Source organism: Salmo trutta, chromosome 20 (assembly GCF_901001165.1).
Source record: "Salmo trutta chromosome 20, fSalTru1.1, whole genome shotgun sequence".
NCBI classification, from domain to species: Eukaryota; Metazoa; Chordata; class Actinopteri; order Salmoniformes; family Salmonidae; genus Salmo; species Salmo trutta.
The window spans coordinates 39,771,556-39,799,118 of NC_042976.1; the positions used below are offsets into that span (position 1 = coordinate 39,771,556).

At 42.0% G+C, this 27,563-nt stretch overlaps 1 protein-coding gene across 1 annotated transcript; it reads right to left on the bottom strand.

Annotated features, from left to right (window-relative positions):
* Nucleotides 1–26,767, bottom strand: cers6 (ceramide synthase 6). The gene is made up of 11 exons (XM_029703265.1): nt 26,456–26,767; nt 24,449–24,554; nt 23,474–23,604; nt 18,670–18,727; nt 12,123–12,173; nt 11,896–11,988; nt 7,928–8,056; nt 7,378–7,484; nt 1,788–1,944; nt 1,301–1,324; nt 1–1,061 (listed from the first exon to the last, which is right to left on the bottom strand). The coding sequence occupies exons 1-11, from the start codon at nt 26,623–26,625 to the stop codon at nt 894–896; spliced, it is 1,194 nt and encodes a 397-aa protein (XP_029559125.1). The 5' UTR covers nt 26,626–26,767; the 3' UTR covers nt 1–893.
* Between the last annotated feature and the right edge of the window lie 796 nt (nt 26,768–27,563).

The following is a 27,563-nucleotide window of genomic DNA, read 5'->3' on the forward strand; positions in this document are numbered from 1 at the left end:
CTTTCTGACTTGCAATCTTTAATATCGTCATGGGTTATAATTGAGTCATCGCTTAATACCTTATATCGGTCTTCCAAGAGGGCCATGAACATTTAATAAAAATACTTACCAGAAATATTGTAGAATACTTATAACAAAATGCTTTAATTTAAAATATAGCATGGCCCTATTTTTACACACACATACATCATTATTTTACTGACATCTCATTTACAGCTTCTGGAAGGAGAATGTTTGTTTGCATTTCCCATAATGCATTGTTGTGGGACCACATTACTATTCCTTTGTGAGCAAAACAAATTCAGTCACAGTTTTGGCATGTGTTGGTATTGCAGCATCGAAAGCAAATCCAGGTGTTTAGCATTTTGCCAGTGAAAAGACTCATACTGTAATGTGTCTACCTGTTGATGGAATAGTGAACTGATAAGCATTATGGATTGGTCCATAATTAACTAATCTTAACACTGACAAAGTAGTTGAGACATGTTTTCAAATTATTGTCAACATATCCATAAAAAAATAAATAACAAAGATACTAACATAATTAACCACCCCCCAGTATGCCAGTCAAGACTACTTTTAAAAACAGCATGCTTTCACCATAACAGTGGAATGCTTTCATTCATTGGCTAAACAGAGAGTGGGCTGTACCAACAGGAGTGCTTTGATATTTCATTGAGTGCAGTTTGATGCAAATATAGAGAAAGAGAATAAAATGAGACGGGAAACATGGAAATAATCAAACAGAAAACGGAACTGCATTCACAGATTTCTATTAAGCACTTCCAGTACCAGACAGGCAATGTTGTTCATGTCGCACACGCACACATGTAGTATCTATGAATGGTGTTTGCAGCTTTGCTCCGGTGCTTATAAATGTCTCATAGTGGCGGTCAGTGTTCGTCTGGACACGGGGCCCCTGCTGACAGGTACCCGTTGGTCCCGTGGGCTTTATTGGTCCCGTTGGTGGTGCTGTTGTAGTGCTTCTGAACAGGAGCAGGCGGAGGACCGTTGTCCTCGTCAGAGCTGGATTCAATGTCACTGCGGTCGTCTTTCGACACCTGTGGAAAATTGCAGGGGCTGTCAGAACAGCTCATATACAATCTGATGTCATGACAGAGGAAGTACAAGCGGTTGGCCATTGCTATTGGTTCCCCCATTTTACAAATAAGATGAAAACGTCAGAAACAAAAAGGGATGGCTTGCTTGTCAGAACAATCTGTAATTGTGATTTGTTAGCGAGATAGCACGTGACAATAATACACAAATACATTTATTCACTTTCTATTCTACTACTTACATGTAAAGGATTCCACTTCCCCACCTTGGTGGAAAGGTTAGCATAAGGGATAGAAAAGTAAAATCAATGAAGGCTATTGACAACAAAACAGTTTAGTGATTAGCTCCTGTGGTACAGTACATCACAGCTTGAGGGTGAAGATTTTCCCAATGCTTTGCATCCACAATTACAAAAAGTAACATGGTAGTACTAAATTCTAATTCCATACATAATGAGAATTAATTTAACTACGTAAAGATGGTCCTCTCGCAAAGCATTACTGTATGACAATATCTGCTTCCCAAATTCCACCCTACTCCCTATGGGCCCTGGTCAAAAGTAGTGCACTACATAGGGACTAGAGTGCCATTTGGGACCCTAGCATTGTGACCTGGGGGAGAAACTTAATTGCATGTCCTTGACTCCTCACGTCCTCTCTTCTCGCCTCTTTCTCAAAAGCCATTGGAGGAGAAGGTCAGAGAGGAGGGACCTATGACTTGTCGCTCACCTTTCCTCTGGAGATGGCTCGGCAGGCTATCTTCACTATGAGGTAGGACCAGAAGGAGTGCAGGAACTGCAGCAGGATCAGCAGCAGGTTGAACACCCACCAGGAGGGGTACGGCCCCACGATCTCCCAGCTCTCAAACAAGGTAGTGTTTAAAATCCTACCAGAGAGAGAATGGGGGGGGGGGGGGGGGGGCGCAATTTACAGTGGGGAGAACAAGTATTTGATACACTGCCAATTTTGCAGGTTTTCCTACTTACAAAGCATGTAGAGGTCTGTAATTTTTATCATAGGTACACTTCAACTGTGAGAGACGGAATCTAAAACAAAAATTCAGAAAATCACATTGTATGATCTTTAAGTAATTCATTTGCATTTTATTGCATGACATAAGTATTTGATCACCTACCAACCAGTAAGAATTCCGTCCCTCACAGACCTGTTAGTTTTTCTTTAAGAAGCCCTCCTGTTCTCCACTCATTACCTGTATTAACTGCACCTGTTTGAACTCGTTACCTGTGTAAAAGACACCTGTCCACACACTCAATCAAAAAGACTCCAACCTCTCCACAATGGCCAAGACCAGAGAGCTGTGTAAGGACATCAGGGATACAATTGTAGACCTGCACAAGGCCGGGATGGGCTACAAGACAATAGGCAAACAGCTTGGTGAAAAGGCAACAACTGTTGGCGCAATTATTAGAAAATGGAAGAAGTTCAAGATGACGGTCAATCACCCTCGGTCTGGGGCTCCATGCAAGATCTCACCTCGTGGGGCATCAATGATCATGAGGAAGGTGAGGGATCAGCCCAGAACTACACGGCATGACCTGGTCAAGAGAGCTGGGACCACAGTCTCAAAGAAAACCATTAGTAACACACTACGCCGTCATGGATTAAAATCCTGCAGCGCACGCAAGGTCCCCCTGCTCAAGCCAGCGCATGTCCAGGCCCGTCTGAAGTTTGCCAATGACCATCTGGATGATCCAGAGGAGGAATGGGAGAAGGTCATGTGGTCTGATGAGACAAAAATAGAGCTTTTTGGTCTAAACTCCACTCGCCGTGTTTGGAGGAAGAAGAAGGATGAGTACAACCCCAGGAACACCATCCCAACCGTGAAGCATGGAGGTGGAAACATCATTCTTTGGGGATTCTTTTCTGCAAAGGGGACAGGACAACTGCACCGTATTGAGGGGAGGATGGATGGGGCCATGTATCGCGAGATCTTGGCCAACAACCTCCTTCCCTCAGTAAGAGCATTGAAGATGGGTCGTGGCTGGGTCTTCCAGCATGACAATGACCCGAAACATACAGCCAGGGCAACTAAGGAGTGGCTCTGTAAGAAGCATCTCAAGGGCCTGGAGTGGCCTAGCCAGTCTCCAGACCTGAACCCAATAGAAAATCTTTGGACGGAGCTGAAAGTCCGTATTGCCCAGCGACAGCCCCGAATCCTGAAGGATCTGGAGAAGGTCTGTATGGAGGAGTGGGCCAAAATCCCTGCTGCAGTGTGTGCAAACATGGTCAAGAACTACAGGAAACGTATGATCTCTGTAATTGCAAACAAAGGTTTCTGTACCAAATATTAAGTTCTGCTTTTCTGATGTATAAAATACTTATGTCATGCAATAAAATGCAAATGAATTACTTAAAGATCATAGAATCTAAAACAAAAATTCAGAAAATCACATTGTCTCTCACAGTTGAAGTGTACCTATGATAACAATTACAGACCTCTACATGCTTTGTAAGTAGGAATACCTGCAAAATCGGCACTGTATCAAATACTTGTTCTCCCCACTGTATTTGATAAGTGAACCACACAAAAGACACATTCAGTATTCAGTGTAACTCATAGCTACAGGATGTAGTAATGAGTTGATTAATTTATTCCTGAAGAGACAACATCTCTATTGGGAATTGGGTAATAGACTTGGATTTTAATATGCGTCTCTCTCTTTGACACCAACAAAAACCTGTCAACTGAAGTACACGTCATAAAACCAAATCTGAGGCAGCTGTCACCAAATCATGTGTAAAGAGACAGCCCTTAGAATGCTAGGTGAACAGAAGAGAACTAAATGTTCTTGGTGCTCTAAAAAGGTAGGGTGGAGGAATAGGCAGGTGGCTGAGAGAGACCCTCAGGGACAACATAAGATGCTAATGCCAAGAGCCTTCAGCCCCTAGCCACTCTCCATCCTCCACATCACAGACACACACTCTTAACAGCCAAGGATACTCATCACCCGGCAGACACAGACAGAACTGTACCCTTCTCACTGCTACACTGTGTGGAAAGGGTTCTCGCAAAGACTGAGCATTTACTTTATGAAGTCAATCTGTAATATACTGTACACACTACTAGACCTACTTTAAACGTGTGAAACCCTTCATTCACGTGTCCGATGGAATACATACAGTGCATTTGGAAAGTATTCAGACCCCTTGACTTCTAAAATGGATTAAAATGTTTATTTTTTTAATCCTCAATCTACACACAAATCCATCCCATAATGACCTCATGGCCTGGTTTTTGCTCTGACATGCACTGTCAACTGTGGGACCTCATATAGACAGGTGTGTGCCTTTCCAAATCATCTCCAATCAATTGAATTCACCACAGGTGGACTTCAATCAAGTTGTAGAAACATCTCAAGGATGATCAATGAAAACAGGATGCACCTGAGCTCAATTTTCGAATCTCATAGCCTGTTTTCCATTTGTCGTTATGGGGCATTGTGAGTAGATCGATTAGGATTTATTTATTTATTGAATACATTTTTAGAATAAGGCTGTAACGTAGCAAAATGTGGAAAAAGTCAAGGGGTCTTAATACTTTCCCGAATGCGCTGTACACCAAATTAGTGAGGTAGCACACAAAGTATTGCTTGATATGATTGAGCTATTTCAGTGAAGGCAGAGATATTGCTGGACCAAAAATTGTACATGGTATGAATCCTGCTGATACTGAAGCCATGGCAACAGCTTTCTAGCTGTTGTGGTGCACTCTGCCTGCACTGTGATATACTGTATAACCCACATGACAAGAGGAAAGAAAAAGAGGAAATCACTGAATAAGACATTTCTAAAGGATTTACTTGCACAATTCAAAAGAAACCTTTCTACAGAGAGAGTTCTGCACTGTAGAGGTTTATGGTTTAATATCTCCAGAATAGAGAGTCATTTGTCATTTGGACCTGGTTATCAACAGCTCTGTCCTCGAGTGTGGTCTCAAAGGAAATATGTTTTAGGGTGATAATGTCTGGGGTGTCGTCTCAGAGCAGGATAGTAAATCATGTCCCTTTTGCCTTCTTACATCGACGTTACTGTTGAGAGTGTGACAAGGACATCACACAGTAAGATGGTGAGCACGTATTCAAGGTGTATGACTGGTTTTCTACTGCTTCTCTCTCTCAAGGTAGGATGCCCCGTCACTGATGACATCAAAAACATCCCAGTACAATACAAATTCATCCATCTAATTGGAAGTCCAATATGAAAATGCAAAACCAGCTGGTATTGATACCAAAAGGCACAGACCATAATAACATCAAGAGGAAGTAAAATTATGTTTTCAATACGTAAATTAAAATGTGTAATTTTAGATTCCAGTCTAAAATGTATCTCAAATAATTGATCTAAAAATAATGGTCCGTCTCTCATTTTATATTCGCTCTCTCTTTACTGGAGAAGATACAAAGTTCGCAAAGTTGACTTTTTCCACATTTTGTTATGTTAAATAAATAAAAATCTCAGCAATCTACATACACACAATACCCCATACGGACAAAGCGAAAACAAGTTTAGAATTTTTTGCAAATTTATTAAAAATACAAAAATAAAATACCTTATTTACATAAGTATTCAGATCCTTTGCTATGAGATTCGAAATTGAGCTCAGGTGCATCCTGTTTCCATTGATCATCCTTGAGATGTTTCTACAACTTGATTGGAGTCCACCTGTGGTAAATTCAATTGATTGGACATGATTTGGAAAGGCACACACCTGTCTAGATAAGGTCCCACAGTTGACAGTGCATGTCAGAACAAAAACCAAGCCATGAGGTCAAAGGAATTGTCTATAGAGCTCAGAGACAGGATTGTGTCGAGGCACAGATCTGGGGAAGGGTGCCAAAACATTTATGCAGCATTGAAGGTCTCCAAGAACACAGTGTCCTCCATCATTCTTAAATGGAATATGTTTGGAACCACCACTTCCTAGTGCTGGCCACTCGTCCAAACTGAGCAATCGGGGGAGAAGGGCCTTGGTCAGGGAGGTGACCAAGAACCCGATGGTCACTCTGATAGAGCTCCAGAGTTCCTCTGTGGAGATGGCAGAACCTTCCAGAAGAACAACCATCTCCAATCAGAGTGGCCAGACGGAAGCCACCCCTCAGTAAAAGGCACATGACAGCCCACTTGGAGTTTGCCAAAAGGCACCTAAAGACTCTCAGACTCTTTGGCCTGAATGCCTAGCGTCACGTCTGGAGGAAACCTGGCACCATCCCTATGGTGAAGCATGGTGGTGGCAGCATCATGCTGTGGGGATGTTTTTCAGCGGCAGGGACTGGGAGACTAGTCAGCAGCGAGGGAAAGATGAACGGAGAAAAGTGCAGAGAGATCCTTGATGAAAACCTGCTCCAGAGCACTCCAGACCTCAGACTTGGGTGAAGGTTCACCTTCCAACAGGACAACGGCCCTAGGCACACAGCCAAGACAACGCAGGAGTGGCTTCGGGACAAGTCTCTGAATGTCCTTGAGTGGCCCAGCCAGAGCCCGGACTTGAACCAGATCAAACATCTCTGGAGAGACCTGAAAATAGCTGTGCAGCGACGCTCCCCATCCAACCTGACAGAGCATGAGGATCTGCAGAGAAAAACGGGAGAAACTCCCCAAATACAGGTGTGCCGAGCTTGTAACGTCATACCCAAGATTTGATGCTATAATCGCTGCCAAAGGTACTGCAACAAAGTACTGAGTAAAGGGTCTGAATACTTATGTAAATGTAATATTTGTTTATTTTACATTTTTTATGAATTAGAAAAATGTTCTAAAACACCGTTTTGGCTTTGTCATTATGAGGTAGCGTGTGTAGATTGATGAGGAAATAAAACAATTTATTCAATTTTAGAATAAGGTTGTAACGTAACAAAATGTGGAAAAAGTCGAGAGGTCTGAATCCTTTCTGAAGGCACTGTATGTCCATATTGTCGCTGTAGTATCCATAGTAACTACTACAAAGCAACATAACTCACCAAGACCTGTATAAAATGAAAACCTTCATGGAAAAATTGCAAAGCCCATTTGGAGTGTCAGTATTCTGAGATCTACAGAACAGTCATGCCTCCTGCATACGGGGACAGATAAGATGCATATAAACAAACATTCTCAGATAAAGTGATGTGTTAACTGACCGCATACAAGACACTCGAGCCCATCATTTCAATTGCTCTGTAGATTTTCATAACGAAGACATTCTGCGTCCCAAAAGACACCCTATTCCCAACATAGTGCACTACTTTTGACCAGTGGCTAATAGGGAATCGGGTGCCATTTGGGATGCAGGCCATTCGACGTAGAGACAAAGCATCCTTACCAGACGGGATAGACACCCAACCTGGAGCTGACGAAGACCATGGCAAACATGACAAACAGGAGGTTGCAAAGTCTCTGGCACTTGGCATAGTTGGCCATTTTGGCAACCTGCAACAGAAGTCACAGATGCATTTTCACATGAAAAATTATTACAAATGGCATAACGCACAATACAAAAAATAAACATTGCTGTTTATCATCCACCGTATCTTTTTTTATACACTGAAATCGTTTTTTAGCAGTACATCGTTCAAATCTACAGATGGCCGATTTCCCCGGATAGATGGCCGATTTCCCCGGATAGATGGCCGATTTCCCCGGATAGCTACTGTGCGGTTCTAAAACAACCACAAAAGATCACAGGAGCCTCCCACATGTCCATGGGGTGTGAAGAACACACTTCAGGGCCACGTTCAGTAGGCAAACGTTGTGGAACGCTGCAGATAGAAAAGTATTGAATAGAAATGACATGTTTGTTCTACAAAACATATTTCCATCTGAACGTTCCACAACGTTGTGCCTCGCTGAACGAGTCCCGTGTCTCTACTCACCTCCATCAGGACGTCGGCGGCGTCGTGGAGACACATGACCAGCGTGCCCACTCTAGCCATGTTGTTGACGTAGGAGAAGGTGATGAGGGTGATTGTCGCCAGGTGGTGCAGAAACATGATCAGGAAGTCCTTGGGGGGACACACAGGTGTCATAGTCATGTCACACAATGGCAGAGGGAGAAAGCATTCACAGCTCTCCATCATGTGACTCATAGCAAGGGGACTTGTAGAGCATATAGGTTTTATGAAATCCTCTGCGTCATGCAGAGTATGACTGCAGCTGTATTCTTTGTGCTTCACAGGGGTAAGTGGACTCCTCAGCTCTTTGTACACTTTCTGGCTGCACGCTAATCAGAACATATGCTGTGCAATTCAACTTCCCTCCCATCTGCTTTTGATTTGGGTCAACAATTCTGTTGTTCCTCTGAATGCAGGACTCACCTTCATTTCTCATCTACGGTTGCCCCCTTTCAGAGTTCTTCCATTTTTGCATATGTTTGATAGTGAATGTTATCAGATCTTCAACCAAAACCTGATATTATATAAAGGGAACCTGAGTTTACAAATAACAAAAGACAATTTATACGTATATTTATTTAATTAACAAAGTTATGCAACACCCAATGCCCCTGTGTAAAAAAGTAATTGCCCCCTAACACTCAATAACTGGTTGTGCCACCTTTAGCTGCAATGACTACAACCAAATGCTTCCTGTAGTTGTTGATCAGTCTCACGTCGCTGAGGAATTTTGGCCCACTCAATGCAGAACTGCTTCAACTCAGCGACATTTGTGGGTTGTCAAGCATGAACTGCTCGTTTTAAGTCCTGCCACAGCATCACAACTGGGATTAGGTCTGGACTTGGACTTTTTAAACATTTTCATGTAGACTTGCTTGTGTGTTTTGGATCATTCTCTTGCTGCTTGACCCAGCTGTGTTTCAGCTTCAGCTCACAGACGGATGGTCTGACATTCTCCTGTAGAATTATCTGATACAGAGCAGAATTCATGGTTCCTTCTATTAAGGAAAGTCGTCCAGGTCCTGAGACAGCAAAGCATCCCAAAACCATCACATTACCACCACAATGCTTGACCGTTGGTATAAGTTTCTTACTGTGGAATGCAGTGTTTGGTTTTCACCAGGCATAATGGGAACCATCTCATCCAAAAAATTGACTAAAACTTTGCCAAAAAGCACCTGGAAGCACCTGGATGATCATTAAGACTCTTGGAGGGATGTTCAATGGACAGATGAGTCAAAAGTATAACTTGTTGGGCGACAGGGGCATTGGGTGTTGCATAACTTTGTTCATGACATAAATGAAATAAGTATGTAAATGCTGTGTTATTTGTGCACTCAGGTTCCCTTTATATAATATTAGGTTTTGGTTGAAGATTTGATAACGTTCAGTATTAACAATATGCAAAAGTAGAGAAAATCAGAAAGGGGGCAAATACTTTGACACAGCACTGTACTTCAGACTGACACTTTATTGAGTGTGAGAATCACGTCTAGAAAAAAAGTACTAAAATAGAGGGGAGTCTATATGTACTACAACTAAAGTTGCCTCTAGTCAGGCTAGATCAGCCTGTTTAGATCAGTCTAGTCTATTTAAAGCTAGCCTGGTTGCAATGTCCTGATGAGTGAGGCTGTGGCTGTGGGAGGATGAAGATGACATGGGAGAGCCTTCCTGTCCACCACGAGGTTGAAGGGAATCAGTACAGCAGGACAACAGCAGAACAACTGGCCCAGCACAGGAGGATGAGGAAGAGCAGTGGTGTGAAATGCAGAATGGAAGCATGGCAAAAATAGAGTGCAGGGAACATACTGGAATTGGCAGGGGAGTGCAGAGGACCTCCTCAATGCGTGGTTTTGTGCATGAAAAAACTGAAAGGAGAAACAAAAACAGACAACATGCCAACAGTCAACACGGAGATGAGAGGTGAGGGCATAAATACTATGGCATCATGGGACAGCTGTGAGTGAGCGATTGAGTGAGTGTTAGGTGTGCTGTGGAGTGGACGGGGTGGGGCAGAGAGAGGAGGAAGAGGCAGGCACATGTCTGGGGTGGGAGGCATGCAAATTGACATTCTGTCAACCACAAGAACTATGGAAAAGACCATGGGCCAAGGTGGCAACTCCATAAACAATGACACGTGTTAATGTAAACGAATGGCTGTTGATGCTGATTTGAATTGGAAAAAAATACTGAATAGGTTGATTGATGATTCAAATCGTAAAGCTTATACACATGCTGCATTTTCAATTACACCCCCTCCCCCCATATTGTAACCTTTGTTCTTGACACCTCAATAGTGTTAAAGAAGATAGCATAGCATAGCTCATTGAAAAGAAAACGTAAGCAGAGGCAATATTGACAGCTCAAACATGGAGGAGCCCTGACCTGTAAAATAAGTCTTACAGCTTGAGTATGCGATGTGTTAGAAAGAGTATACATGGACTATACAAAACATTAAAAACTCTTTCCATGACATAGACTGACCAGGTGAAAGCTACGATCCCTTATTGATGTCATTTGTTAAATCCACTTCAAATCAGTGTAGGTGAAAGCTTGAGACAATTGAGAAATGTATTGTGTATGTGTGCCTTTCAGAGGGTGAATGGGCAAGACAAAATATTTAAGCGCCTTTGAACGGGGTATGGTAGTAGGTGCCAGGCGCACCGGTTCGTGTCAAGAACTGCAACGTTGCTGGGTTTTTCACGCTCATCAGTTTCCCGTGTGTATCAAGAATGGTCAACCACCCAAAGGACATCTAGCCAACTTGACACAACTGTGGAACACTTTCGACACCTTGTAGAGCCCAAGCCCCGTTTAATTAGTCTGTTCTGAGGGCAAAAGGGGATACTAGGAAGGTGTTCCTAATGTTTGGTATACGCAGTGTACGTGAGTGTCTTAAATATGTGAACAGATATGTCTGTTTGCATATCAGCAATTCTGCAGCACTCTTTTCCATAGTGGCTGTGCATACGTGTTCCATGGATTATTGATCTTTAGTCTGGCGATTAAGCGTGAATGAGCAAACTGGGCCTGATGTCATCCCAGCTGTTTATTTGACCCTCAATTAGTGTTTAACCATCGTTCAGGATGAAGTGGAGAGGGAAGCTAGGCTACGAAGGTGATATAACCACCATGAGCTACTAACAAAATCACCTCAGATAAACCAGGTCTAAAACACACACTGATATCAACAGCAACATGAAACCATTCGTATTCAATATGAAATATTTAATATAATCTTTTACATTTTTAATGACGGTTTTGATCAGTGGCTACAACAAACATTACGCTGAAATCAAAAAATTGAGAAATGTGATTAAAAAAAATAAAAATAAAATCGCCACATTCTAGGAACCGAATACTGAAATATGACTCACTCCAAAACAAATGAGGGGAAAACAGTTTAGAATGGCTGGCAGAAAATTATACTCATAAAAGTTATGAGCAAATGCTAATCCATCTCCTCCTCTCAGAGACCTGTGATTTCACAGAACAGAGAGACTAGACCACATCAAGGCAAATGCACCACTTCCAGGCACATAGATTAAATAAAACTAAGTCATGGAACAGACAAATCGGAGGAGGCCTGAATGCAAGTGCAGACAAACATTAATTAGCGCTTCCCTCCGAGATTACTACTGTGTAAATCAAAGCTGGAGCTGCACAATACAAAGGATTATAAAGGAGAAGAAAAAAAAAAGAAAAAAACTGAACACATTTGGCTTCTGAATGTTCTAAAACCAGTTGTGAAGCCTTTTCCCTGACTTAATATTGTCTTTATTGTTAAAGATGACTATTTTTAGTTTTATTTTGTATTATTAACATAATTATCTTGATTAAAAGGAAATGGCTGTTAAATCATATGCACACATCTATGGAGGAAGCAATGTGATAAACAAACAGTCAAATATATTATTCATATTAATGTATTGACTTAATTGGTATCCTACCTTCCTCCTGATATCTGTGAACTGGGAGAAGAGTAGGGACAGGTAGAAAGACAGCTCCAGAATATAATAATAGTGGATGTCCACCGTCAGTGGCTGTGAAAATACACACATAGGTCAACAAAGTTAGATCAAACCTAGGTAGAACAGACCTTTCAAATACAATAACTGTTATAGGTGTCAAGAAGTCGCTTAGCACAAATGAAACAGAGAAAACATGGAAGATTTACCTGATAAGGGTAGTTATACCAGCACTCTCTTGTGTTCCATAGCCATGTGGTCTACAGAGACAATACATGAACAGAATATTAATGTACTGTTATGCCGTTCCTAAATTAAAAGTGGATTTACATTCATAAAGTGCTATTGATCCCGACACCTGAATGTAATGCTGCCTCTGGCTGAACACTAAATGTTTGATTAAGATCCAGCACATCAATAACCTTGGGACCGTAGCCATGTCAGATTGCATTATTATCAAGGGAAACTTAATTGAATCAAAGCAAGCGTTTGCTGTACGCTAGTAGTGCAAAGTAATCACAGACGCCTTAGCCTGGGGACGACTGCGAATGTTCTGGTCCCAGGCCACATGATGAATGCTCTAGAGACCTGGGGGATGTGGTTAAGACTGTCTTATGTCTTGCCACAAGAGGGACCTAGACTACAAAGGCAGGGTAATGAGCTGCTTATCATCATTATCTCTCGCAGGATATGTTTGCCGTCAATGAGATGATGATTCTGGACCAAAACAAAATGTAACCTACTTAAAAACGCTAACTCTGCTTTAGTTGACGTGCAAACTCACACTCTTACATTAGGGAGGGACATAGTTGTCTGGTGGACAAATGCAGAATAGGAACAGTAAGCCAACTGAGCTACATTAGAGTCGTTACTCAATCATCACCTGTACTATATCAACTTCGAGTTTAGGAGAGATGATAAGGACTATGACACAGTTCAAAGGTTCACTTTGGTAAGACAGAGACTTAAAGGAAAGGTTCACCCATGTTGAATGTTATATAATTTTTTGTGCATCGCTTAGCAATGTTCTGTTGATTCCTGGGGTCATTTCATGTTTTCATGCACAGTACCAGTCAAAAGTTTGGACACACCTACTCATTCAAGGGTTTTTCTTTATTTTTACTATTTTCTACATTGTAGAATAATAGTGAAGACATCAAAACTATTAAATAACACATATGGAATCATGTAGTAACCATTTTTATTTTAAACAAATCAAAATATATTTTATATTTGAGATTCTTCAAAGTAGCCACCCTTTGCCTTGATGACAGCATTGCACACTCTTGGCATTATCTCAACCAGCTTCATGAGGTAGTCACCTGGAATGCATTTCAATTAACAGGTGTGCCTTGTTAAAAGGCGTTTGAGCCAATCAGTTGTGTTGTGACAAGGTAGGGTTGGTATACAGAAGATGGTATTTTACCAAATAGGGCTAAGTCCATATCATGGCAAGAACAGCTCAAATAAGCAAAGAGAAACAACAGTCCATCATTACTTTAATTAAGGCATGAGGGTCAGGTAAACCCGGAAAATTTCAAGAAGGTTGAACGTTTCTTCAAGTGCAGTCACAAAAACTATCAAGTTCTATGATGAAACTGGCTCTCATAAGGACCTCAACAGGAAAGGAAGACCCAGAGTTACCTCTGCTGTAGAGGATAAGTTCATTAGAGTTACCAGCTTCAGAAATCTGCAATTAACTGCACCTCAGATTGCAGCCCAAATAAATGCTTCAGAGTTCAAGTAACAGACATATCTCAGTAAGAAGACCTCCCTGTGTGGCTCAGTTGGTAGAGCATGGTGTTTGCAATGCCAGCGTGGTGTGTGCAACACCAGGGTTGTGGGTTCGATTCCCACGGGGGGCCAGTACAAAAAAAAAAAAAAAGGAATTAAATGAAATGAGATGTATGAAACGTATGCATTCACTACTGTAAGTCGCTCTGGATAAGAGCGTCTGCTAAATGACTAAAATGTAAATGTAAGAAGAGACTTGCTTGGGCCAAGAAACATGAGCAATGGACATTCGACCTTGAAACGGTTGATTAATGTGCACTGTCCTTGTAAAAATAAATAAACTTAAACTAGAGGTCGACCGATTATGATTTTTCAATGCCGATTATTGGGGGCCCAAAAAAGCCGCTGCCGATTAAATAGGCCGATTTTTTTTATTTATTTGTAATAATTACAATTACAACAATACTGAATGAACACTTATTTTAACTTAATATAATACATAAATACTATCAATTTAGCCTCAAATAAATAATGAAACATGTTCAATTTGGTTTAAATAATGGAAAATCAAGGTGTTGGAGAAGAAAGTAAAAGTGCAATATGTGCCATGTAAAAAAGCTAACGTTTAAGTTCCTTGCTCAGAACATATGAAAGCTGGTGGTTCCTTTTAACAGGAGTCTTCAATATTCCCAGGTAAGAAGTTTTAGGTTGTAGTTATTATAGGAATTGTAGGACTATTTCTCTATACGATTTGTATTTCATATACCTTTGACTATTGGATGTTCTTATAGGCACTTTAGTATTGCCAGTGTAACAGTATAGCTTCCGTCCCTCTCCTCGCTCCTACCTGGGCTCGAACCAGGAACACATCGACAACAGCCACCCTCGAAGCTAGCCATTTCACATCGGTTACACCAGCCTAATCTTGGGTTGTTGACAGGCTTGAAGTCATAAACTGCGCAATGCTTGAAGAATTGCGAAGGGCTGCTGGCAAAACGCACGAAAGTGCTGTTTGAATGAATGCTTATGAGCCTGCTGCCGCCTACCACCGCTCAGTCAGACTGCTCTATCAAATATCAAATCAGACTTAATTATAACATAATAACACCCAGAAATACGAGCCGTAGGTCATTAATATGGTCGAATCCGGAAACTATCATCTCGAAAACAAAACGTTTATTTTTTCAGTGAAATACGAAACCGTTCCGTATTTTATCTAACGAGTGGCATCCCTAAGTCTAAATATTCCTGTTACATTGCAAAACCTTCAATGGTATGTCATAATTACGTAAAATTCTGGCAAATTAGTTCGCAACAAGCCAGGCGGCCCAAACTGTTGCATATACCCTGACTGCGTGCAATGAACGCAAGAGAACTGACACAATTTCACCTGGTTAATATTGCCTGCTAACCTGGATTTCTTTTAGCTAAATATGCAGGTTTAAAAATATATATACTGCTCAAAAAAATAAAGGGAACACTTAAACAACACATCCTAGATCTGAATTAAATAAATAATCTTATTAAATACTTTTTTCTTTACATAGTTGAATGTGCTGACAACAAAATCACACAAAAATAATCAATGGAAATCCAATTTATCAACCCATGGTGGTCTGGATTTGGAGTCACACTCAAAATTAAAGTGGAAAACCACAATACAGGCTGATCCAACTTTGATGTAATGTCCTTAAAAAAAGTCAAAATGAGGCTCAGTAGTGTGTGTGGCCTCCACGTGCCTGTATGACCTCCCTACAATGCCTGGGCATGCTCCTGATGAGGTGGCGGATGGTCTCCTGAGGGATCTCCTCCCAGACCTGGACTAAAGCATCCGCCAACTCCTGGACAGTCTGTGGTGCAACGTGGCGTTGGTGGATGGAGCGAGACATGATGTCCCAGATGTGCTCAATTGGATTCAGGTCTGGGGAACGGGCGGGCCAGTCCATAGCATCAATGCCTTCCTCTTGCAGGAACTGCTGACACACTCCAGCCACATGAGGTCTAGCATTGTCTTGCATTAGGAGGAACCCAGGGCCAACCGCACCAGCATATGGTCTCACAAGGGGTCTGAGGATCTCATCTCGGTACCTAATGGCAGTCAGGCTACCTCTGGCGAGCACATGGAGGGCTGTGCGGCCCCCCAAAGAAATGCCACCCCACACCATGACTGACCCACCGCCAAACCGGTCATGCTGGAGGATGTTGCAGGCAGCAGAACGTTTTCCACGGCGTCTCCAGACTCTGTCACGTCTGTCACATGTGCTCAGTGTGAACCTGCTTTCATCTGTGAAGAGCACAGGGCGCCAGTGGCGAATTTGCCAATCTTGGTGTTCTCTGGCAAATGCCAAACGTCCTGCACGGTGTTGGGCTGTAAGCACAACCCCCACCTGTGGACGTCGGGCCCTCATACCACCCTCATGGAGTCTGTTTCTGACCGTTTGAGCAGACACATGCACATTTGTGGCCTGCTGGAGGTCATTTTGCAGGGCTCTGGCAGTGCTCCTCCTGCTCCTCCTTGCACAAAGGTGGAGGTAGCGGTCCTGCTGCTGGGTTGTTGCCCTCCTACGGCCTCCTCCATGTCTCCTGATGTACTGGCCTGTCTCCTGGTAGCACCTCCATGCTCTGGACACTACGCTGACAGACACAGCAAACCTTCTTGCCACAGCTCGCATTGATGTGCCATCCTGGATGAGCTGCACTACCTGAGCCACTTGTGTGGGTTGTAGACTCCGTCTCACGCTACCACTAGAGTGAAAGCACCGCCAGCATTCAAAAGTGACCAAAACATCAGCCAGGAAGCATAGGAACTGAGAAGTCCCCACCTGCAGAACCACTCCTTTATTGGGGGTGTCTTGCTAATTGCCTATAATTTCCACCTGTTGTCTATTCCATTTGCACAACAGCATGTGAGATTTATTGTCAATCAGTGTTGCTTCCTAAGTGGACAGTTTGATTTCACAGAAGTGTGATTGACTTGGAGTTACATTGTGTTGTTTAAGTGTTCCCTTTATTTTTTTGAGCAGTGTATTATTTAAAAAATAAAAGTAAAAAAATATATAAAAAAAGACAAATTTAACTAATAAAATAAAAAATAAAAATTCTGCAAATCGGTGGCCAAAAATACCGATTACCGATTGTTATGAAAACTTGAAATCGACCCTAATTAAATCGGCCATTCCGATTAATCGGTCGACCTCTAACTTAAACTCAAACCGTGGAAATCTGTCCTTTGGTCTGATGAGTCCAAATTTGAGATTTTTGGCTCCAACCGCCCTGTCATTTTGAGACGCAGAGTAGGATGATCTCCGCATGTGTGGTTCCCACCGTGAAGCATGGAGGAGGAGATGTGATGGTGTGGGGGTGCTTTGCTGGTGACACTAGAATTCAAGGCACACTTAAGAAAGGCATTATTATTATTATTATTATTTGACCATGCTGGTAATTTATGAACATCTTGGCCATGTGCTGTTATAATCTCCACCCAGCACAGCCAGAAGAGGACTGGCCACCCCTCATAGCCTGGTTCCTCTCTAGGTTTCTTCCTAGGTTTTGGCCTTTCTAGGGAGTTTTTCCTAGCCACCGTGCTTCTACACCTGCATTGCTTGCTGTTTGGGGTTTTAGGCTGGGTTTCTATACAGCACTTTGAGATATCAGCTGATGTAAGAAGGGCTATATAAATAAATTTGATTTGACTTAACCAGCATGGCTACCACAGCATTCTGCAGCGATACGCCATCCCATCTAGTTTGCGCTTGGTGGGACTATCATTAGTTTTTCAACAAGACAAATGGCCCAAAACACACCTCCAGGCTGTGTAAGGGCTATTTGACCAAGAAGGAGAGTGATGGAGTGTTGCATCAAATAACCTGGCCTCCACAAATCACCCAACCTCAACCTAATTGAGATGGTTTGGGATGAGTTGGACTGCAGAGTAAAGGAAAAGCAGCCAACAAGTGCTCAGCATATGTGGGAACTCCTTCAAGACTGTTGAAAAAGCATTCCAGCTGACTACCTCATGAAGCTGGTTGAGAGAATGCTAAGAGTGTGCAAAGCTGTCATCAAGGCAAAGGGTGGCTAGTTTGAAGAAACTCAAATATAAAATATATTTTTGATTTGTTTAACACTTTTTGGTTACTACATGATAACATATGTGTTATTTAATAGTTTTGATGTCTTCACTATTATTATACAATGTAGAAAATAGTAAAGCTAAAGGAAAACTTTTGACTGGTACTGTATATCTGAGCTATTGCCGTTCAAGCAGGCAGAAATACAGCCGTTCTGGCGAGTTTTGCGTCACACTGAGACTTATATCAAATAGAAACGGCGACTTATAGGGAAGCCGATTGAGTCTGCATCTCCTCCCCCGTAGACCTGCGCTATTAATACCCTCCGGGAGACTCACTAGGCCCAGCTGAAGGGAATGAACTCATTCCACAAAGTGCTTCGTCATGCAAGCTGTTGCAATGAGACATTCTCGTCGCAGCAACGTCTCTTATTCACCCTCAATCATTATTCTAAATCAATGGCAGCATCAGCAGCATTCAATTACTATAGACACTCAAAAGTCTTCTGGCCGCAGTACGTTACACAATAGGACAGAGTCAGACAGACATATTAAAAAGACAAGTGATGCCCCTCAGAGTAATGAGGATGTGATTTCCAATTATTTCCTCTATATATCAACATAGAGTAACAACAGCATTAGACTGAAGGTGGTAGTTGACAGGAACTAGTTTCTCAACTGTGCATGTGCTCACAGACACTAATATCTGCATAATAAATACTGTGCAGAGAGCAAATCTATCAATTATTTACCAGTGATCACTGGTTGGAGTGTTTGAGAGCTGCATTCTTTTTCAGTTGGTACTTCTTGCACAGCACGATGCATCAAATCTAACCTCCTACACACATCCTTGACTGCGAGGTTCTGTTATAGCTCCTCTTTGAAGAAACGTGTCCTCAATACGGAAAGTGGTGAATAAAGATCAATGAAATGATTTTGGGAAGTAGCCCACTCACCTTTTTAAGGAAACGCACTCCGTAGGTAAATATATAGAGGTAAAATGTAAATCTCCACCTGTGAAGAAAACAAAGAACAGAACGTCAGTCAGTAACACAATTATGGGTTTGGATGCATCCTCTGTGGAATGTCAAAGAGAGGCCATGTTTGAGCTCCTGTGAGGGAGGTCAATCCAAGGACAGCCAAGAAAGCCACTGTCTGTCCAGGCTCTTTGTTCAATACCGTGACAGCACAGACTCAAATCGCACGTCTTAACAAACAGTCTCTTATTTTCCCCTATTCATCTGACTACAGTTCCTTTCATTGTAAGCACTGAGTCACTAATGGATTTCATATACAGAGCTTTTATTTCTTAGACTAATTAGTGGTGAACACAGTAGACGTATCATATTCTAAAATCACTTTCAAAATGAAAATAGCTTTTGGAAAGGAAAAGGCCTGTGGACACGCGAGTCATCTTGATCAGCTACTCAGTTTTCAACCTAACAGAAGAATCCCAAGGGTGAATTCAACCAGTGGCAGAGACTAGGTTATATTCTAGAACTATGTTACAGTATGCTAGCCTGTCCTGAGACCTGCTAGCCTGTCAGAGAAGTGGCCGGAGCGCCAGGGCTCTCACATCCCAGCGTCTGCATTCCAGGGTGAGTCACTTCCACTGGAGCCCGGACGCCACCGCACTGCTGCATGGCAGAGGGAGGCAGGCACTCCCAGTCCCAACCCCTGGTCTTACATAAGCCAGCACGTACCCACGACTGCTGCAAATTGATTGAATAGGAAAGGGTCTCCTGTGATCATGGGTTTCTATAGCTCTCAGGCAGAGCAGAGACTGAGACGTTTCCAGTTGACACTTCAGAGATCAAAGCCACGCTGTTGCTGCGCAGCCCAAAACAATCAACTAATTACTGCACTGAGAACGGGCTGAGAGCTAGCCAATAACTAACACACGTCCTTCTCAGATTACAAGACGGGTTTCGTAATGAGATTCTTTTTATTTTTCACACAAAAATGAATTATTTAATAGAAAACACTTGACTAAGACAGATTCTTTTTTTTCTGGTTCGTAACGATGACAAATTGCATCAATAATTCAAGACTGAGTCTTGCCATTAATATGGCTTCTCACGGGTGAAACAGCCTGTCAGCTGTAGGTGTACTCTGGTTTCACACGGTCACAGCAGCACACAGGAATACTCATCATGTATTAGAGACAGGAAGTTCCAACTCTGACTTGCATGATGTGACAGGGATGTTGTATGACCCGAATAGACACTGACCAGAGTATGTGAGCGGAGTTGATTGGAAATCCTGCTCATTGCTCTAAAAAAACAACTCCGAGCTCACAGGGGGGGAAAAGAAACTGCAGCTCCAAATTCACTCCATTCATTAAAAATCACTATTTAACCAACGCCCATCAATTTTTTGTGACTACCTGGACCTACCATTTGGTTTTGAAGTATTGGAACCAAACCATATGATTTGAATGAAAAAGTATTTTAATAAACATGAAAAGGTGAACGTAAGAAGCGCTTATTTCAAATAGGCTACATAGGCTATATAAACACTTTTCGTTCCTAAGAAGGAACGAAAATGACTTATTTAGGCTATATTATTTCAAGGCTATAGTCTACAAAGTAATACATTGTGAAGCATTTGCGAGTGTGACACACTAGGCTGGTAGGGAGTTAGGGACATTAAGCGCTCAGCTTTTAAACACCATTTTGTTGTATTAAATCATTATAGTCTATAAATTGTGCATATAGGCAGTGACTTACTTCGAATAAAATCCAAATGAAATGAGTCTACAGTGCCTTTGAATACATTTTTAGAAACACAACATTTGGCCAGAGTCTGTGGCTTCAGGCTCATGTGATAGTGCCTGGAGAGCAGGCCAGCAGCAGAGCATATCCTAAACACCTTTTTGGGATGCAGAGTTGTAATGTATATATTTTTTTCTATAGGCAGGCCTAAAAGGTTTTTAGGCAAAAATAACACAATCAAAACAGAAACCTCGTGAAGCGAGCGCCACTGGAGCTAAATTGGAACGGGCAAGAAGGCCGACGCGCCAGCCTTTGGGAATCTCGCTCCACGCTCCAGTCAAATTGGGCACGCTCCGCTCACATACTCTGTCACTGACTGGCCTCAGAGGGGGAATTTTACAAATGCTGATCATGCTGTGTGACACTGGGAGTTTTGCTTACATCCAGGTGGTTTTAGTGTGGGTAGCTTTAGCTGGCCTTACAAGAAGTAAGTCTTTTTGACAGCCAAAGACAGAAAACACACCACATTAGCCTATGCAATGATCAATACACTACAGTAAATCCATGTTAAGTCCTTTTTCTGAGGCAAAGAATCTCTGAGGTGTCAAATGTCAGTGATCACAGTACATAGACTTCACCTGTGCTCTGGTTACAAACAGGAAATCTTTTTACATTTCAATGAGAAGAAAGGCCGTCATTCATGGAATTCAAATAATCAAGCCGCAGGTTATTTTGCTCTCTGTGACTGCTTGATTAATTGTAAAAACAAATTAGGTGGACTCATTTACCTAATGATAGGTCAAGAAGATGGTTGCTTGGCAACTGGTTAGTCAAACACTGTAAAAGAGTGTGCTTCTAGTGCTGCGCTATTCAGGGCAGGCCCTACCATTAGAAAGCTAAACTGACCAAGACGCACCTCACATAATGCTACCCAAAAAACAATTCAAACGTATATACAGTATATCACATGGGCTATTTAGGTGACCGCTGATGCCGCCCCATGATAAGCAGTGCCTACTTTGCCAAAGTCAGGGGTGCAAAATATGCATCTTGTCCATGCCCAGTGTGCCCCTCTGGGGTGCTGTTGGAGAGATGCAGCGCTGCGGCACTCCAACTATGCTCGAGTCATCTAACATAAATCATGTAGCCTATGGTAGAAAGAGTCATAGCCTATGTGGTTATTCTGAAGCCTACAAAACTGTAGATGATTCTAATGAAAATGTTATGAGACGGATACCATTTTTTTATTTTTTATTAAATCATGCATGATCTCTATTCAAATAGTCTGACACTATATTCTACACTATTTTAGTTTTACAGGGATAGGAGGGTGGCAATTTGTCACCCCTAGGGCGGCACCACGGCCAGGTCCGGGCCTGGTGCCATTTATGTACAATTACTATGACTCACAACTACTTTCTCTAAATATCGTTTTGCTGGTGACCGCATACCAGACGGTACATGGTCCTGTCGTTTTATAACATGACGATACGCTTAGACGTTATCAATCACGGCCCAGTTCCATTGTGTTCGGTGGTCAACATAGAGCAGAAAGCTGCAGAGTGAGTTGTCACATTTTTCCTCGCTGCTTTACCATAAATATTGTCACAAATGAATGCAAACATTTATGTCCCTCAAAATGTCTGTATTAGGACGTTCCTGACATTCCATCTCACGAAACACAAATATGAGCTTTGTCTTTTAAAAACTCTGCGGATTATAATCTACTACCTTTGGTTATTTTCCTCTTGACAGAATTGAACCACTGAGGACCATGGAGGGATGGAGGTAGATGGGTTCAGACAACCAGCACGGTGGTCTAAAACAAAGCCCTTGCCCCACTGGGGACTGGGGACCAGACAGGCTCGATAGAACTAGCTGCAAAATAAATAACTGTGTGCAGTGTCTTTGAACTCTGCTGTCTCCAGTCTAAATGTATCTCTCTTTGTTGGTATAATGAAAAAGGGAACGGTGGCCTCACCTTTGGCCATCCTGAAATGTCTGAGGCCATAGTGTCCTATCAAACCCAAACAGCTGTATACAAGGCACTAATTACAGTAGGATTACTGCTGAGATGAATGTGGCTGGTTCAGTTTAGGGAATTGCAAGCTACTGAGACAACAGAGAAACAAATCAGGCATCCAATCCATTCTGAGTCTGTCCACTCCACTCTGCCTACAGACACAACACTGCATATATTTAAAACGTAGGGACTTCCTTGATTTAATTTGAGCAGAAAATATTGAGAAAACAGATATGCTCTAGTTACATAGAGGCTATGCTTTTGTGAGACGTCTTTCTTTTTGTTATTCCACCAAAGTAACTGAATCCTGTTGGCAGTTGCAGAACCATGGTACTTTCACACTGACAAACTGAATTTGATATTTCTCTTTGAAGATCAAATAATGACTGTGCCAATCGTCTAAGCAGTGAGTCCCTTTAACAGTGAGCTCCCGAGTGAGCAGCCCCAGGGCATCAGAGACCCACTCTGTGCCACGCTGCTTCTCCCACTGCCAGCCTGGCTACACTGGTGTCAGGCATGAGCCCACTCTGACAGGCTTGTTCAACTAGCAGATATCCCCCCCAGACAGGAAAGACTGGAAAGTCTAGGTTTCCACCCCCTTAAATCTGTTTCCACTGAACAAATGTGCACATACAGTGCCGTAAAAAAAAGTACTTGCCCCCTTTCTGATTTTCTCTATTTTAGAATATTTTTTTGATACTGAATGTTATCAGATCTTCAACCCAAAAAAAACAATTCCCTGTGTGAAAAAACGAATTGCCCCCTTACACTCAATAACTGGTTGTGCCACATTTAGCTGCAATGACTGCAACCAAACGCTTCCTGTATTTGGACAACATGGGTCCCATTATGTCTGGCGAAAACCAAACACTGCGATCCTTTTTGGTTGAAGATCTGATAAGATCGGTATCAAAAATATGCAGAAGTAGAAGAAATTAGAAAAGGGCAAATACTTTTTCACAGACTGTATGTGTTTATATTAGTGATAATACGTGGCATTCTGAAGCTGTCGAGACCTCTTACATGCTCTCGCAAAAGCGAGCCAACGTGCTGGGCTTCTCCTGGTTCCTGCGCTGTCGGAACCAGCGCTGGATGGTCCGCACATCCCAGTCCAGCTGTTTGGACAGGCCCTCCAACCGCTTCTCATCTGGATGCTAGGAAACACACGATCCAGACACCTGACTGTTAACAAGGCTGTCATTATCGTCTGAAGTTAAAACAGTCTTGATATTCGCTGAAATCAAAGGCAATCAATGTCTCGACATTTCATCAGCATGATGCGCTGTGGGGTAGTGAAACTAGGGCTGGGAATTGCCAGGGACCTCACAATACGATATTATCACAATAGTTAGGTGCCGATACGATATGCATTGCGATTCGATACTATGATTTTATTGCGACTCGGTGTTCCAAACATATTGCTCGCCATATGTCTGTTGCAGAGGGACAAGAGAGAGTCGTGAGAAAACAAGTCTTGATCAGTCATGGAAAAAAAAGTGCTGAAAACAAATTGGCTCCCTATTTAAAAAGAAGATGGAGAACAAGCTATGAAGGAAACATACTGGAGATTTGGTGCAAGTACAGCCAACTAGCGCAAAAATAATATTGAGGTATTATCAAAATGATATGATACATAGTCAAAAAGAATATCCTGATATGTAACTGTATCGGGGAAACTATGTGATCACCTGAAAAGAAGCTGAGAAGGCACACCTTCGTTTCCATCTCCGAGGACGCACAATGACTGAGGATGTCTAGCTTGTGTGGAGGTAGTCTGCCAAGTTTCTCAGTATGTGAATCTGAGCATTTGTTAAAAGGACCTTCATCCCTTTCTGAGCTAATAGTAACCATGGTGCATCAATAGAACAAGGCACAAATACTTTCAAACATGATGTCTTGCTTTCTGGACTCTAACTGAATCCAATGCCTTTTGCAAAGAGACTGATTTTAATCTGCAGTATGTTATCGGCACTAAAAAAACGCTAACAAAACATATACCTTGGTGATAGCAGTGAACACCTTCTCCAAAATGGCATTGGGCTGGGCTTTCTGTGGTCCATTGGCCTGTATCTTGAGACCCAAGGCACATGGTCTGGCAATAAACCTACAAAGAATAACAAAACAATATCAGAATATTCTCACAGTGGGTACTGTATCATCATCAACTAATTGTTGTTACTCAGAAAAGTGGTTTGATCGTGGCAGACACATTGACAAAAGACAACAAGTTGTTAAAAATAAATCTCAATGCTTAAAAATCTTATCCAACTATAAGTACAATGTGTGACTTGCTGAATTATTATGTCAGTATGCATCGTCAGCAATTCACAATATAATCATTTGGCTAAATTTGACAGCTGTATAAATGAAAGATGGCATCATGAAGCTATATGATTGAGTAACAGTCACATTAATGGACAAAGGGTTATGGGAGATTGAACTGCTGAAAGTCTACGCCAAGATCAAGATAAAATGTCCGTGTCCAGACAGCTGAGAGAGACAGACAACAAGAGATGGTGTGAGAGATAGAGAGTGAGAGAGATATATTAGTAGTCTAGTGGTCTATTCGTAAAAAAGTCCTTACTCTGCAAATGAAGTGTGCTGTCAGCAATCAGAAAATCTGACCAGCCTAAACAGACCCTTCATGAGGTAAACGTTACGCCGCACAACGTGAAAAACCTCATCTGTTAAAGCCTGCCTTAAAAGTGAATTGTGAACACTGACTCAGTATAAATATCATTTAGAATTCTAGCTGCCACTGACAGAGGTAATGTTCTCTTCAGTGAGAGGGAACACAAGAGCAACAGCAGTTGTTGGCAGATTCAATGGACACGAATCCAGTACTACTACATGTTGTTTTAGCAAATGGTATCATAGATGCCCTTGAACAATAATAGTATGCGTGAGGCTTGTGTAGGCATAAGCAAGCTGTGTGTATAATCTACCATTAAAAAGCAAACATCTCGGGTCTAGGAACACTTCACAGCAGGAACCACGGTCTTCACTATTTTGTTTGGCCTATTTAGTGCCATCACATTTTATAGGTCATATCATCGGTAATCAACGACATTTACATTTAACAACAAGCCTCTCAACTGTCCCATGAAGACGTACACAGCACACATATTTGTAAGAAAAAAGTTCCATTGTGAATGATTACAGTAGGAGTGGTGGGCTGGCTAGTGAAGTGTCACGGTGGTGGCGGTGACAGCAGCCAATCGGTGACATGTATGTAGCCTACACTAAAATAGAGTTCAACTGTAGCCTACTGACGCATGCACACACACACACACACACACACACACACACACACACATCTAAATCAGACACCTATATGCTATATCATGATGGGCCGATATAAAGAGTGTAGTATTAGGCAATGTTGAGACACTGCTGTGGGGGTCTGTCTGTTTCCTACTGATGTTTGTGGTCTATATTGTACAGAGCATCCCATGTGTCTGAGTTGGTGTACCGGTCTAGCGTCAACACCTACTCTGGTAGGCTATGTACAAATTGGGATAGGCAGGCTTACAATAATAACACGAAGCTCAACACTGATCACCATCAAGACATATGCAGCACAGACCCTTGCAAGGTCAATAGTAGGCTAAATTATACGAGCATGGCTCGTATAATGTCCTTGCCTCCTATTGACAGCTGCAACTTGCAACTTGGATGCTAGGCCAGCATGCATCTTATTATGGAGAAAACAATTCATATCCAAATGCAGCACTTTTGCTCCAACACATTATTCATATATAGAAGAAGCATTGTTACAATGTAACAGACAGGCCTATAGAGAAGCTAACGTTACCTTCCTTGATACATCGCATCATGTGCATGTCATTGTCTAGAAATTCAGTGTGAGCGATACATGCTTCAATAACCTACCCGATACATGTTTTTTTTAAAACAGGCTTTCTTTAGGCTACATGTAAATTAAACGAATACAACATCATCTCCAGTTATACCAATATAAGGGTTATCACTTCTGAATGCACCCACCTTTCGAAAACCAGTCGAATCATAAAGATGCAGAAGGCTAAAGGACAAGCCAGATACAAATCCTCGGCTTGTGGGAATGTTGCCTCATCTGTGTTTTTTAAGTCAGCCCAGGTTACATTGTGAGGGAGCCAAAATCTCTCGTTCCAAAACCATGCCAAAATACCAGCCATTTCCTTGTATTATGTACGCTTTGTCCACTTTACCAATGGACCAGAAATGAATGCGATATCAATGGCCTATTGCGTAGTTGCAGCAGTCTCACCGTCGATCTTCGCAGGTTTTTAGTGTGATGGGATCAGTGTATGCGCCGCCCGTCTATTTCCCACGTGTGTGTCGTGAACGACATTAGTGTGAGCAACAATAGTGAAATCAGCGGGTTGCATTCAAAATAAAAGTTCCCTGTTGAAACATGAAACAGATAAAAATAGTGGAATCATGCCACAATTGGACTAGATAATGCTAAACATGAAATGTTTATGTTGGTAACCCTTGTAACCCGGAATATGTTGGTAACCCTCAATGCCGGTGTTCGGAGGATATGTTGGCATGGTTTGCTGGCCCGAGACGAACAACACCCGTGCCAATATATCCTTCAAACGCCTGCTTCGAGGGTTACCAACATATTCGGGTAACCAACATATTCAAATAATGAATACAGTATTAGCAGATACAGTATTAGCATCTTAGTAAATTCCACATAGTTGTGTTCTGTGAGTGTCACTGAGTAGGCTGGTACCCCATTTCATGGGAGTACAATCCATAGGTTAGGTTGTACAGAGTAATATTAATGTCCAATATACATGTACACAATAGACAGACTGGAAAGGTGATTTCCCACAATCAAAGTCCTGCAATAAGAGCTAAGACGCTAATATTTGTGTAAACTCTACATAGTTGTGTTCTGTGAGTGTCACTGAGTAGGCTGATACCCCATTTAATGGGTGCACAATCCATAGGTTAGGCTGTACATTTAAGTATGCCCCCAATGCAATTCTGAATTCAAATACATCCACAGTGCAATCAACGGATTTTTCTTTAAATGAACTAATAATTGTCTTTTGTAGTTACATTGTGGCATGATTCCATTATTTTTACCCGTTTGCGTCAA

Coding starts and splice junctions, on each gene's coding strand:
- cers6 (XM_029703265.1), bottom strand. CDS start 26,625: ATGGCTGGTATTTTGGCATGGTTTTGGAACGAGAGATTTTGGCTCCCT. Junction 24,555..26,455: donor ATTCGACTGGTTTTCGAAAG/GTGGGTGCATTC, acceptor TATTCTTTGTAG/GTTTATTGCCAGACCATGTG. Junction 7,485..7,927: donor CCGCCGACGTCCTGATGGAG/GTGAGTAGAGAC, acceptor CTTCTGTTGCAG/GTTGCCAAAATGGCCAACTA.